Source organism: Poecilia reticulata, linkage group LG1 (genome assembly GCF_000633615.1).
Source record: "Poecilia reticulata strain Guanapo linkage group LG1, Guppy_female_1.0+MT, whole genome shotgun sequence".
NCBI classification, from domain to species: domain Eukaryota; kingdom Metazoa; phylum Chordata; class Actinopteri; order Cyprinodontiformes; family Poeciliidae; genus Poecilia; species Poecilia reticulata.
The window spans coordinates 18,391,981-18,405,862 of NC_024331.1; the positions used below are offsets into that span (position 1 = coordinate 18,391,981).

At 39.3% G+C, this 13,882-nt stretch overlaps 1 protein-coding gene across 1 annotated transcript in view; it reads left to right on the forward strand.

Moving 5' to 3' along the window:
• mxd4 (MAX dimerization protein 4) overlaps nucleotides 1-13,882 on the forward strand; it is a 29,131-nt gene that overhangs the window by 1,491 nt on the left and 13,758 nt on the right. Inside the window, exon 3 of the mRNA XM_008411950.2 lies at nucleotides 6,802-6,831. Coding sequence (XP_008410172.1) covers nucleotides 6,802-6,831 — 30 coding nt within the window. The remainder of the gene's footprint in view (nucleotides 1-6,801; nucleotides 6,832-13,882) is intronic.

Consider the following 13,882-nt stretch of genomic DNA (forward strand, 5'->3'; position numbering starts at 1 on the left):
TTAGATAAATGACTGAAGGTTAATATTGAATCCTTTTCTCAGAATAGCTCTGCGTTCACCGCTTTGTGCCACCTTTGCATTGTAGTTCCATGCCTTCCTATTTATTCCCATGTGGGTTTGCATATCACTTTATCTTAGTACTTTTTATAGGCTTATTCTAATTATATATTATATGATATTTCTAATTATAGAAATGCTCAAATCTCATGTGTAATTTAATTTATTTTTGTATTATTCACTACGGACTTTATAATTAGGGAGATTCTGACCCCTAATAACCCCAAAATAACACTGAGTGACTTCCTGCTAGTAAATATTACCCTATTTGAGTAGACTAGCCACATTTCCTTATAGCGGAACATGAGTAGATAATAGAAGATTATTTTAAACCAATGTTTGTCAGTGTGCACAAATCTCCCAGTAGTAATGCATAGTCGGTACAAAATGTCCTGCGGAGATCAGCACTATTTAGTGCATAAAAGAGTTGTGTATCAAGTGACCTTGATACACTACAGAGATATGAAAGGGCAAAATGATGAACATTCACACCAAAATAACCCTGCCATGATGTTTCATTTAGAATATTTCCTTACGGTAGCAGAATTCCAAAAACTACTTTAAGTCGTTGGTCATCAGAGTGGGCACTCATTGTCTCCAAAGGAGGAAACAAATTGGATCATGAATGGCAAAAAAATCCCGTGGAAGTCAATTCCTCTTATTAGAAAAGATTTCAATCTGCAGAGTTTTTGAAATGGTGATTGTGTAATGTGACAATCAACCCCTGAGGTCTGAGTCAGTTTACCTTTGCCAATTCTTTCCTAATAATTTGTGCCAAAATGCTCCCATTTCATTCCCACATGCTCCCAGTTATACCTGTAAACAACCATTACAAACCCAAATATTTACCAGTTAGATGAATGTATTTTTCTTGGTAGTATTACCGATTGCTGTTCTGATCACCGCATGGATTACTCGACTCTTATGAAATGTAAGAGATTCCGTCCTCTCTTCATACTTACGTTTTGCAACTCTGAGCAACGTCCAGATGACTTCAAGTAAACCAGTGTCTTTAAATGATCTGTGTGGGCACAAAACATCCCTGACATGGGTTCGAATTGACACAAGACTGCAAAGGTATAACATGGTATCGGTGCAAATTAATCCGAATTAAATTAAATTACATACTTAAATTATAGCGCATGTACAGTTCCAGGTGGCTGCAACCATAACATCTTTAAAATCTTGGTTTAGCTTGACACTGGAAACATACTTATGACTAATATTTTACCAGCAGGATTTGACACTCTGGACATTTCATTTAACTTCAAACCATCACCACATTTGTATTAGATAGCTATTTACAGAGAAGCTTATAACCATTTACACATGAAATGAAGGAGGGAGGCAGTGTGCTACTGATGGTCATCCAGTGTGAAAATCATACTGATAGCAGAACATGTTAAACTTTTTTGGTCAAAGTAAAGGAAAAGTGTTTTTTTTTTAATAGTTTGACCAGTTTTTTTTTTCCAGCTTTGTCGTAACTGGGTTGGAAATCCTTTACATGTGTCATTAGTGGTGCGCAACCTCTCATCTCCATTTTCAGATATAAATAATTTGTTTCTCACTAAATAATCATCCAGTGCAAATGTAAGAATGACTTAAAGGTTCGTAAAATAGTGCTTGCGTCAATGTATGACATTTTTGACGTACACGTTGTTGAAAAGCCTCTTTAGTCTTGGCCCCGCTAGGACCCAGCTTTGGTTCTCGGGTTAATCAAATCTGGATTTATACTAAAAAAAAAAAAAAAAAAGTTTATTGCTGCTGGATAAATGTTGAACTTTGCTGCAAAAATCTTAAATTACTCTTTTTACGTGCTGACAAACGAATCTTTACATGTGACAAACCACAGCCTATTTCAAATGAAACTTGAGTCATCGATCGGGTAATAAATCTTTTAAGCTCATGTTGCTAAAAACAGAGTTGTCACACCAGCTTGAGCTTCCCTTCATTTGTCTCTGCGAAATGTATTGCATCGTATGGAGACACACCCTCAATAGGAGACTAATCTGGATTTTTTTTTTTTTTGTAACCCTATTCTTTTTTTGAGACTTATTTGATCCTGGTGTGTAATAGTGTATTTAATTGGTCAGTAACTGTGGATGTTAGTCTGGATAAGTTGTGACTGTCTAAGGGAATTTGTATGAATTATATTTTTGTTTGTACAATTACATGCTGATTAAGATTTAAAAAAAAAAGTTGATCTGTTAAATGGTTAGGAAGTAATTTCACAGTAGCAAACTATGCAGCGGGTGATCGGTTGAGGTTAAGAGCTAATATTTGGTTTTAAGTTTTGTGAAATTAAAACGATACTTCAAGTTCATCCAGTTCCTACAACATTCTGTTGGTCTTACAAGGAAATGCATCCTTTCAATAAACGGGTGAATGATGAAAAGGGAGTGCGGATGTGTGTGCTGGGTGTGGTGGCCCACACACATACCTGTGGAACGAACCCACGCCCACCAAGTTCGAGGACCGATTTTTCTCTTCATCTTAATGTGACTGCCCTTAATTAAAACTCCTCTCCTCCATTAGTTTTATGCATGGGCATCCCCTACAAGTCGGTGGGTGGACCTGAAGAAAATGTAACATTAATCAGGTTTAAAAGAATTTAAAAAGACGGTCGACTTGGCAGAATTACGGGTGACATGTTTCTGAGTCTGTCGTGGGGAGAATAAGCAAAATAATATTTCACATGTATGTATAGCAAGAAGCGGTCCCCATTGTGTTTCTTAGAGATTATCGCTGTGTTTTGGCTGTTTACTAGTTTCTGTTTCACTGAGACTCCTCTGTACTACACTCGCATATAAATAGTCACATAAAAAAGAGTTTTATTTTCAGCCTTGAATTCCTTCCTGTGAGTATGGAAATGTTCAGGGGATGGCCTTTGCTGTGTTACTTCCTTCTAAAAACTGATACAGGGCATCATTGGTTTTGCATGCCAGACACAGTGCTTTTACATAACATGTAAAAATGTGTGGTTTAACCTGTGGGTGGGAGCATTCCCTTCTTCCTCCTCACGATTTCCTGCTCGGGCCTCGTGCTTTGACTGGGACATTTTCCTCCAATTTCTACATCTTTCAATAGCGCAACTTCCTCCGGGCTGGGAGCGAAGCTCTTTGTCTGCCTTCTTAGATCTGCAGCGGTGTGACATCCTGTGCTCCTTCTGGGATGATATTGTGCAGACGGGTCAGCCGTAACCCTTTCAGCACGTCGAACTGCCTTGTTGTTGCGGTACAGCTGTGGGAACCACTGCTTTCGTGAGCTTGGCAGGGGGGGCGGGGGGGCTCTAGGGTGGTGGAAAGTCTGAAAAGGGCTTGTTGTCAGTCTGGCCCCTTTTGTTGTTGCTGTTTTTGTTTTTGTTGCCACGGTATCCATGACGCCCTCATGAACAGAGGGCCTGTTTCGGTTGCCCTCCCGGATGCCTGCGTGTCACAACGGGGGGAGTCTGTCCTCGGAATAGCCCATGCACGCTGAGGAATTCTGCAGCGTCTGAAGCCTCCAGACGTCTGAGAGCCGTTTTTATTCCGCGTCCTTCGCCGCTGATCAGCCGTCATGCAGAAACTGCAGCAGTGCGCACAGCGTGCATGGGGTGTCACAGTCCCTTGCTGTGTGTGGGGGGGGGATCAGTTCACCTGAGCTCTCCCTGCATTTTCTCTTTGCAGCTATTGGCCACGATTGAAAAACACATTTTAAATTTGAGGCTCTGCTTTAAGAATGGCACTTAAAAGTTTTGAACTTTACATATTTCTGTCATGAAGCTTGGCAGAAAGCTCTCCTCGGCTACACTAAATTGTTCCAGTTTCGCAAAGCGGTAGCACTAAAAATTGGTGAGAATTTGCAGTCAGCAGGGGTGTGACCCTCTGCTGCAGCTGGACGTCTCCCCTTGTAAATGTCGATCAGTTTCCCACTTCAGCTGTAAGGCAAGCAGAACAGCTTTGGTTGTAGTGCGAGCTGTTTACTGCAAGTCCTTAAAACTTTTTTTTTTACTTACTTCATTACCTACTTAGCAACAATTCCCTCATCCCATTTAAGATTCGTTGTCAAAAACCATGTTGTTTGCTTAGGCTCATGTTCCTGTTATATGACCCACTTTCTGTTGATATTCTGTCCAGGGCCAGATGTGCTGCCTTTTTCCTGCACAGTTTGTTCTCATCGTTTGATGTAGCAAATCAGAGCCACAGCATAAGATCTTGGCTGCTACGTTGTAATTTAGAGCCTTTCTTGTGATGGAACGTGTTTATGACTGCAGGTCAATTTGCAGCTCTGCCAATCCGAACCCATACTTCATAAATTCACGTGTTTTCCATTTGTTATCTCTACACAAAATATTTAATGTCCATTTTCCTAACCATCACATATCAGTTTATTTTTCTGGATAGCATGATAAAGATAAACAGTCATAAAATGCATAAATCTAAATCCTAATCTCACAGTATATTTAACCATTTGATTTTATTGTACACCTTAATTGTGTTGACAATGGTTGTGATGTCATCTTAAGTTGGTGTACTCTTTTGGTATCAGCTAATCACAAAACAACAACAAAAAACTAGGAGATATTATTTAGCTGATTCATAACCATTTTTCCTTACTGTCGACTATGGGAAATTATAGAATGTTTTAAAATTATTGGTTGTCAAAGCAGGTACAAAATCTTCCCAAGGCAAATACAAGTTGGCTCATGGTTTGTCAGGAAATTTCCCATGGCAAGCAGCTCCTTTCCTTGCTGGAAAATATAGATTTTCAAATGAATAATAATCCATTACACTACAGCTGCCTTGTGCACAATTTTGTGTGAATGTTTCTATTTGTTCTAGTTTAGTGCAGGACATTTTGCCCCTTCCATGTCATACCTACTTCTACTTAGGGGGACATATATACTATGGATATAAAAAAAGAAATTCTAATATTTTGTGCCATTTACATTTGCAGTAGTTTGAGCCGAAGAAAAACTGTATTTTAGTTCTTCATTTTTAATAAGTACTGCTGTGCTACTGAAACGGTACAAAATAATTGCTTTCAGTCTTGTTTTGATGCTCTTATGAAACAGTATTTTTAAAGTTATTGTGTTATTGTTTCCATCTTAATTTGACAAATTCTTATTAGAATATATATTTTTAACAATGAACTATAACATAATTTCCAACTTAATTAAATTTTGTACAGATCTAAGTAATCATTTCATATTAGTTAATTGGTAGTGTAATATTTTTATGAAATATGGGCTTAGATAATCATATGAAATCCAAATCTCATATAATTTAATACAGACATATGCTTACATTCAAAACTATTTCTATTGCTTTTGGTTTTGTTTCCAGTTTGGACCAGGGGATGGTAGCTTATATGACTAATATAGCCACATTTAATTTAATTCAGTTGAAAATTTTTATTTAATTCAGTTGAAAAATGAGCAGATTAGTGAAAATAACTTTAAATCAATGGTTTTCAAAGAGAAAAAGAACATAATAACGGTGGGGCGTTTGGCAGTACAACTTGTCCCGTTGCATAAGGCTACTTTTCATACCTGAAAAATGTTGGTGCAAAATGACCAAAATAGCAAAAGCGTGATATGGTAAAGGTTTTTAAAAAATTATGGAGACAAATATTTTTCTGAAGTGCTCAAATTTCTCTTGCATTTAAAATGAATTGTGACTTTAAAAAAAAATTCAAATGACACCCTATTTCTATTGATTGCAGTTCTAATATTCATTACAAAAGACAAAAGTAGAGCGTGAGTGACTTAATGAGTGCATGTAATAGTCACTAGAGTCACAATTTCTGTAAGTTTAGAAAATCTCTTTGAAAAGCCATTCGTCAGTGGGAGTACAACACCTTTTCAAGGGGAGTACAAACTGACACATACAAAGCAAAAAACATTCAGACAGCATTGTATTGTACTTTTCAAAGCACAAAATGAAACCAGAAAGTTATGTTTTCCTTTTTTTTTTTTTCTTAAATAAAGACAGACATGTTTTCAAAGTGCTCTGTGTGGTGTTGCCCTAATAGCGGATTTGGTATTATTAACACTAGCCGCCGTGAAAGAGGCCTTAAGATGCTTAGAGGCAAACATGAGTTCCTTTGTGAGGATCCTGAGCATAACAGCTTATTACACACCTTTCTCCTGGGGTTATCTTTGTTGGCTGACCCCTCCCCGGCAGGTTAACAATGGTCTTGAATTTCCACCATCTGTACAGAATGTTCCTCACCAAGGATTTGTGTAATACAAACTCCTCATTAACCTTTAACCTTTCCGCCCTGATGATCATCAACAGCGCTGGGAAGCTCAGGCTTAGATCGACATGTGCTCTTGGAATAATATCTGGTTGACTCTTTACTACCTGTTTCGCCTGAATAAAATATACATTTTTCTCAACATCTTATTAAATATTAATGCTAAATGAAAATCTGATGATGCTGAAGGGTTATGCAGAATGGCTGCCGATGGTTAAAAAGAACCTGTTGCCATGCCCGAGCATGTTTCTGCTCCTTCTTTGTCAAATCTCTTACAATATACTACACATTTGTTCACTTTGGAGCCTTTTTTGTTGCATGACATCACTGTGCAATGTAACCCCTCTGATCTGTTTGCATGTGCTTATTTGACTCTTCGCTCCGACATTTAGATACAAAAAAAGAAAAAAAACATTTAGCCTTTTATTATGACACAGAATCTCATGCTATGTGATGATCTTGGGGTGTTATGATCCTGGTCCTGACACTCGTCTTTTCTTCTTTCAGATCATCACACAATGAGCTTGAAAAACACAGGTAAGTTGATATTTGACACTCTGACACTCTGCAACACTGTGCATTTTCTTTAAGTCTGCTGTTTCCGAGCAGCAGGTAGAAATCAGATTTATTCCTCTTAGTGAAAATCAACCTGCAATGCAAATCAGATGTAGAGTCTTCCTCCAAGAGTCCATTGGGTCTGAAATTAGATAATGAGATGATTTGAAAGTGCAGCTTGACATGCATTAGATCTTTCTCCATTTCACAGCTGAAATCCGCAGGCAGACAAGCGGGGGGGGGGGAATCCTGTCAGAAATGAGATAATCCTGCCTAAAATAATGCTGTGAATGGAGGCAGGGAGGATCTGGACCCTTTTTTTTTTTTTGTCATTTCTCCAGACTCAGAAGTCCACAGATGGCACGCACACTCTCTGATCTGGCTTTTTCCCAGCATGCAACACTCTCAAGCACAAAATTGTTTTTCTTCAGCTTATTTTTGGGAACGACTCTCACGATTCATGGTGTGGGCACGAGAGACACAGATGACTGTTTTTGCTCTGTTTAGACTTCCATCTTGCTAGGAAGCAAACTCCTTCGAGTTAGAAAAACAAAATAGTGATTTCCCAGCATTGTAGACTGCCTTGCAAAAATGTTCATACATACACATTAAAAATGTTATTTTTCATTTTACAACTACAAACTTGAAAGTATTCTGGTGGGATTTAGCTTGATAGGCTAACAATGAGTACTGTCTAATTATTAAGCGGAAGGGCAAGGATAAATGGTTGTCGATATTTTTAAGCAATAAAAACTGGTTTTGTGGCATACATTTTTATTCAACTTCCCTGAATAAATATTTAGATCTTCACACAAGGTTGGCACATTGCTTTTTTTGCAAAATAGCTCAAACTCAGTCAGATTGAGTGGAGAGTATCTTTGAACCCCAATTTTGTCCAAGTCTTGCCAGTGATTCTTAATAGAATATAGTTCTTGACTTTGACTGGGCCATTCTAGCACCTGGTCTATAGCAGCTCTGACAATATGCTGTATGTCTGGGGTGGTTTTTTCTGCTGCAAGGGGAATCTCTGCCCCAGTCTCAAGTCTTTTGAAGCCTCTAACAGTTTTTTTTTTTCTGATATCACCCTGTATTTAGTTTCATCCACCTTCCAATCAACTCTGACCACCTCTGACCCCACTGGAGAAAAAAAAAGACTCCCACATCATGAAACAGCCCCTACCAAGTTAGACAATGACAAGTGTGTGTTATTTTTCAGATATAATAGAGCTTTGCATGTAGGTCAAAAAGTAAAATTTTGTTCTCCTCAGGCCTCCCTCCACATTTTTGCTGAGTCACTTACAAGTCTTTTGGCAAACTTTAAATTCGACTATTTGTGCTTTTCCTTGCCACAATGGCTTTCTTCTTCCACTCTTCTATACCCCAAGGCCACATTTGTGAACTCATAGTTGCCCTATCAGCAGAAGTTCAGCAGGTATGAATACTTTTGCAAGGCGCGATAAAAAGATGTAAATTCTTTGAGCTCTTTGATTTCCTGTAAATGCAGCTGGCGTTTTTTTTGTGGCTTTCAAGAAACAGCTGATGTGACCGGCAGCATATGAGCAGTGGCTGAAATGGGCGTGTTTAAGTGCTGACACACACTGTCGAGGCTTGGGGTTTGCCAGTCACATGTCTGGCAGTGAGTAATAGTGTGTGCGTGCGTGCGTGCGTGCGTGCGTGTGTGTGTGTGTGTGTGTTGCATAAAGTGAAACAAGTAAGGACATATTCCTCCGTGACCTGCGAGACATAGACGTAGGACCTGGATGATTACGCCGCGGGGTTGAGACACAGAAGTTTCCTCATGTCCAATGACGGGTGTGGTTGGTTGTTGCCAACGAAGTGATGATCAGCCAAATTGACAAATGCACATGACAGTAAAGACGTCTACAACCAGCTTCCACACTTCTCTTATCATAAGCTTGTTTAAAAAGGTAGATAGCCGTAACTATATTTAGTAAACACCTGAGTTCTCCTACAGTTTATCAGCATCATGACCTTTATTGGGTACAATTGCCCCGTCAATATGTCATCATGTGTTTTGTTTTTTTTTTGTTAGACTTGTGACTGTTTGCATGGAAATTTTCCGTCTCTGTTTGTAATGACAGGGCCCCATACACTCATCGATGTAATTTTCATTATTTGCAAAGCTATGAGGCGAATCTTTGTCTGAGCATGTGCCCTCAAATTACAAGGTCCGCTGCACACGTCAGGACCTTGTGACGGTGCAGGTCCTGCACTACATACTTTAGCTGTCACATCTGGGTATACGTGGAAGTAATAGTAACTATTGATGCAATGTTGTTTCTTTCCCGGCAAATCTTTACGGCACACAAGCTAGGCCCTTGTGAAAGCAGTCAGTTGAAAATTTACCAGGTTTTCATTCTATATTTTTTACCTTAAAATCAAAAGACTAAATTGACACTGTTGGTTATATTATATTTTAATTCATACTGATCACTATTTATATTATTTAATGTATCAAACTGATTTGTCAGTGGTAGGAATATTTTTTATTTTTTCTATTTTAGAAACGAGCAGTAAGATCATGTTATAGGTTTTTGTTTTAAATATCGATGATTCATAATGGCTTGAAGGTGCAACACTGTGCAACTCTCCTGCCGGCCCATGACAACATCCACATGTATTGTATTAAAATCCACAGCAATAAAATATTAGGTAGGGTAACTATTTAAAACCCTTCAAACTAAATGTAAGGCTGGAATAATTGGTAGCGATTTCTCACATGAGCTGGAAGACTCCTCCTTTTATTTTTTTTTTATCAGCGATGTGCAAAAACGTCATGCCTCTAGTGATACTGCTCTATCAGTGGGGGACTACTGGGGGATATATGGCAAGCAGTGTATATACATAATCTCACACTTTGCTGTGCCTGAGAATATCTGCAAATACAGTGAATAATTTATGTCTGCTATAATTTGTTCTCTCTGTTGGAGCGTCCTCGCTTGCAACATCTGTCTGTTTTTGAGAGGGTTTTTATTTGGTCCACTGGTTTAGTAAAGGAACCTGACATTTAACCTCGGTATATATGTTGTTGTGGCTCTGAATGTGAATTGAACCCTTACCCCATATGCACAAATCAACTTATTTGTACTGTTAAACTCCCAATAGCAGAAATATTAGCTACAGTAGCTAAAGTTGGACATTTCTATTTCAGTTCAGCTGGTCTGCATTTTCAAGTTATGACTTAATATTTAAAATATCACACCTAAAGCTAGCATAAATAGTCGATCATTTTTGTGTTATAACAAGTATATCAAATGTCTATGGATAATTAACCCTCTAGAATAGGGCTAAGTAATACTTAAAACTCATTAACACTAAAGCATATTTTCTCGTTTTAGTTTAGGGTTTCAGTGTCATTACATTGATATGGATTTGTTCTAGTAGTCAGACTGTTGTGTTAAAATGAGAGCAGTTTTCTAGTCAGTGGTTGTCTAGGTTCTTTCCTTTTTTATTCTCACGTCCAACAACTTCAATGAAGATGTTGAAAAATTCCTGGTCTGCTGATTAATTTTGAAACCAAAACTCTTCTGATTGACTTGTTCAACCAGTTTGAAACATCTTTTTAGACATGCAGACATGTTAAATCCCCAGCAATCCCAGTGTCGTAGTCATCACCTTTCTCTTCCATCGAGCCATCGGACGCCTCTTCAGGGAGGGGCTGCTGTTCGAGCCCTGACTCTGTGTCGTTATGTGGTCAAAGGTTGGGATGTTTTGGTTCACCCTCCAAGAGCACAGAGCCATCCTTTAACATTCACAAGGCAGTCTAATTGGCAAATAAATGTCCAGCTTAAATGCCGCAAGGCATATTTTATAGGTGGGGTGGTTAGACATGCTACTGGAATTTATTATACCTGATTGGCAGGAAAAAGATGTTTTACAGTTTTGTTTCCATGAAAGTATTTATGCAAAATCCACAATGTATGCCAAGTGTAATGCTGTCCTTCAAAAAAAAAAAAAAATTCTCCAGGTAGATTTAAATGTATTATGTTTTCAACCAAAAAGTAAGTTTTTGAAATGAGACACAGAGCTCTAAAAATCAAACCATGTAAAAGGCGTTTGACTGTTGGAAAGTTTATCTGGTCACCCTAATCTTTAGCTCCCTGCACAGATTCAAGTCAGACCACTCCATAATGTTAGCATTATTTCCTGTTAAAAGAGAAATGTTGGTCAAATTAAGAGTCTTTAGATCTGTATCATACAGAGGTATGAACAACTTAACTTAAGTGAATTATTCAGATTTATTTAACACAAAAATAATTTTATGAAAGTGCATTAAATCTTGATCAATCCTAATTGCGCAGTTAACAATAATTGTGAGTGATGGCTAATTTAAGGCACCGTGGCAATTTATCATTTGCATCATAGATGAAAGAGCTTCTTCCCAAAAATAGACATTCTTATAGCCATAGATGTGAAAAGAAGTCACGTTGCAGATGTATTGCAATAGTTTACAAACTAAATAGATGTGCTCAGTTCTACATTTCGCTCTGGCATCGGTTTCTCTCACTGCTATGCTTTGATCTTCTGCTTTTGGGCGTCTGTCGCTGCTGCCTTGGCAGGCATTCAGGAGGCACCCTGCATATATTTGTGTCTCGTTATCAGACGGAGTCGTCTGCGGGGCGGGTGCTGGGGTCCCACTGGGTCATCTGTCCCCGACGTAGCCTGCTTATCTGCAGCAGCCCGACTTTAGCCACGGCAGCTCCATTTAGACAGCCTCTGTTGTGGTTCTGCTTATTCTTGTGCTTTCTGCCCTTACCAGAGCGGCAGAGCTTCAGCTGGAGTTTATCGAGAAACCAATTGGTCCTGTGTGGTTGGTATCCTCTGGCATTGCTTCCTTCCCCTTTCTTTCTTCAACCGCTCTCGATGATGTCTGTGACGCACTTATCATGCCACATGTTTCCCTTTCAACCAGCACTGAGAAGTTACTCAACCTTCCCTTTCCCTTGTGCACCTGTTCACAGGAACTCTAAACTCAGTAAAATATTGCTGAGCATTTGAGCTTCCACTTCTCTTCAGCAAGGGAAGGATTTTCTCTCCTATTTTTAACACTCTGGTTTTTGACTTAATTGAGATCACCAGATTTATTTTTCCTCCAAATAGTGATTTCTTACTTCGCCGTCCTGCAGTGCAGACAATGTGCCGGAGCGCCGACTGAATCCTGTTTTAAATTCACACACACTTCAGGAGCGAGCAGGCCATTTGTCAGCCTAATCTTCTCGCTAATTAAATTTACTCCTCTGCTGTCCTCTTCTCCTAGCTGAGATGAATGAGTTTTCCCCCTCGAAAAACTCCTGTGTGTGCCTATAGGGCAGTCGGCTCCCCACTGAGCCATTTGAATTATACCCATGTTTGAACGAAAAGGCATCCCATGCACTCCCCTCTTGTTTCTTCACCCCTCTGCTTTCTCCCTCTTCACCCCAGAGACCACATCTGGTTTTTCTGTTATCTTGACTTCCCTTCCCCTCTCCACCTCCTTGTTCTGGCTCTCCGTTTCTGCTTGCTGAAAGTGTTTGAGTCAGCAGAACCCGAGGCAGGGCGAAGTTGCAGGACAACTTGCCTTTCAACCGAACACCTTGATCAGTTTTGACTTGCTAGTTCTTTTGTTTTTATTTTAGACGGCGAGGTGCAAAACCACTTTAAAAGCTGTCTTCTGCTTTGCTGGTTAGCAGTTTCAACAGCGAGGAAAGTTTCTTTCCTCCCTCCAGGTTTGTTCAAATGTGATGTGTGCACACTCACATGATTGCGTGTGTAATTTACTTCCCCCTCTGCCACAGTGTCAGTTAAATTCCTCCTGTGCGTGGCGATCTGGAGTCCCAGGTCTTACACAAGCAGCTAATATAATGAATGATGATCATGGACACAGTCACATTCATTACAGTCACAGTGCTCAAAGAATGAGGAGCAATAACAAGACTGAATGCTGCTGTTATGCTGCACTACATCAAGGCTGCCACACATAAAAACAGGAATATGACCAGACCGACTGCATAGACAAATTCTGATTAGAAAAAAAAAAAGACGTGTTTTTATCTGCATCAGTCTGTAAAACATACACCATTTGCAATTTCTAATCTCATTTTAGACTGGAGGATCTCACCTTACATGTATAGAAATTCTAAATTCTTAATTATGCATAACTTTTGATAATGTTTATGGCAATTTTTTCCCCATAAGACATCAATAAGCTGTTACACAGTGCTCAGGTAGAACGTATTTTATTTTTAATGGGTATGAAATAAAAGTAAATTAGGACAAATTGGTAACATGTAGAAACCAAACAGGTGAATTTGTGCCACACAATTGATCCAGAGTGCCACAGATCTTTAGATGTTTTTGAAATTCATCACACATTTTTTGCTTATGCAGCCACTCGCATGGAAACACCTAGAATACGAGAATACGAGTGCTTCAGACCTACATTTAGCGAAGAATGTTCCTCCTTTGCTTTTCATCTGGTGCTGCAGGGTGTCCTCTGGCAAAACCTCTAATCATTAACTCACAACATCTTGATGCTTACAAGAGAAACCATGCTGGACGCAGCCTTAACATCTGTACATTTAGGTGCACTGGTGCTTGGGTCATATGTTGGAGTCTAAACATACTCCAAAGAGGAAGCTTACAAATTTTAACGAAGCAGCTTTAAGTTGGTTTCCCTAATAAAGCGCTATGTTTAGATGTTCCTTAAACAAAGCGAGATTTTGTTTGGTTGGTTTCAAAAGGAGTAAGATGAGAGAGGTTTGCTGCTCCAACCTTTCACGCTTTGATCCAAACCGCATGCACCTGAAAAGGAAACTGTTCGTCGAGACGTTCTCGAGTACGGCAGAAGGAGTGGAATGAGAAGCACACACACACTGGCTGGCTGCTACAGTATGTGTGTGTCAACCAGGCAGCCTGAAATTCAGGTCAGCGGAGCATGCAGCACATATGCTGGAATGTGGAGTTAAGTAACAGAGGCTGAATTTATGGGGGAGACTCAGTGGATGGCTTGGGGAGCTCAAAACTCCACAGTGTT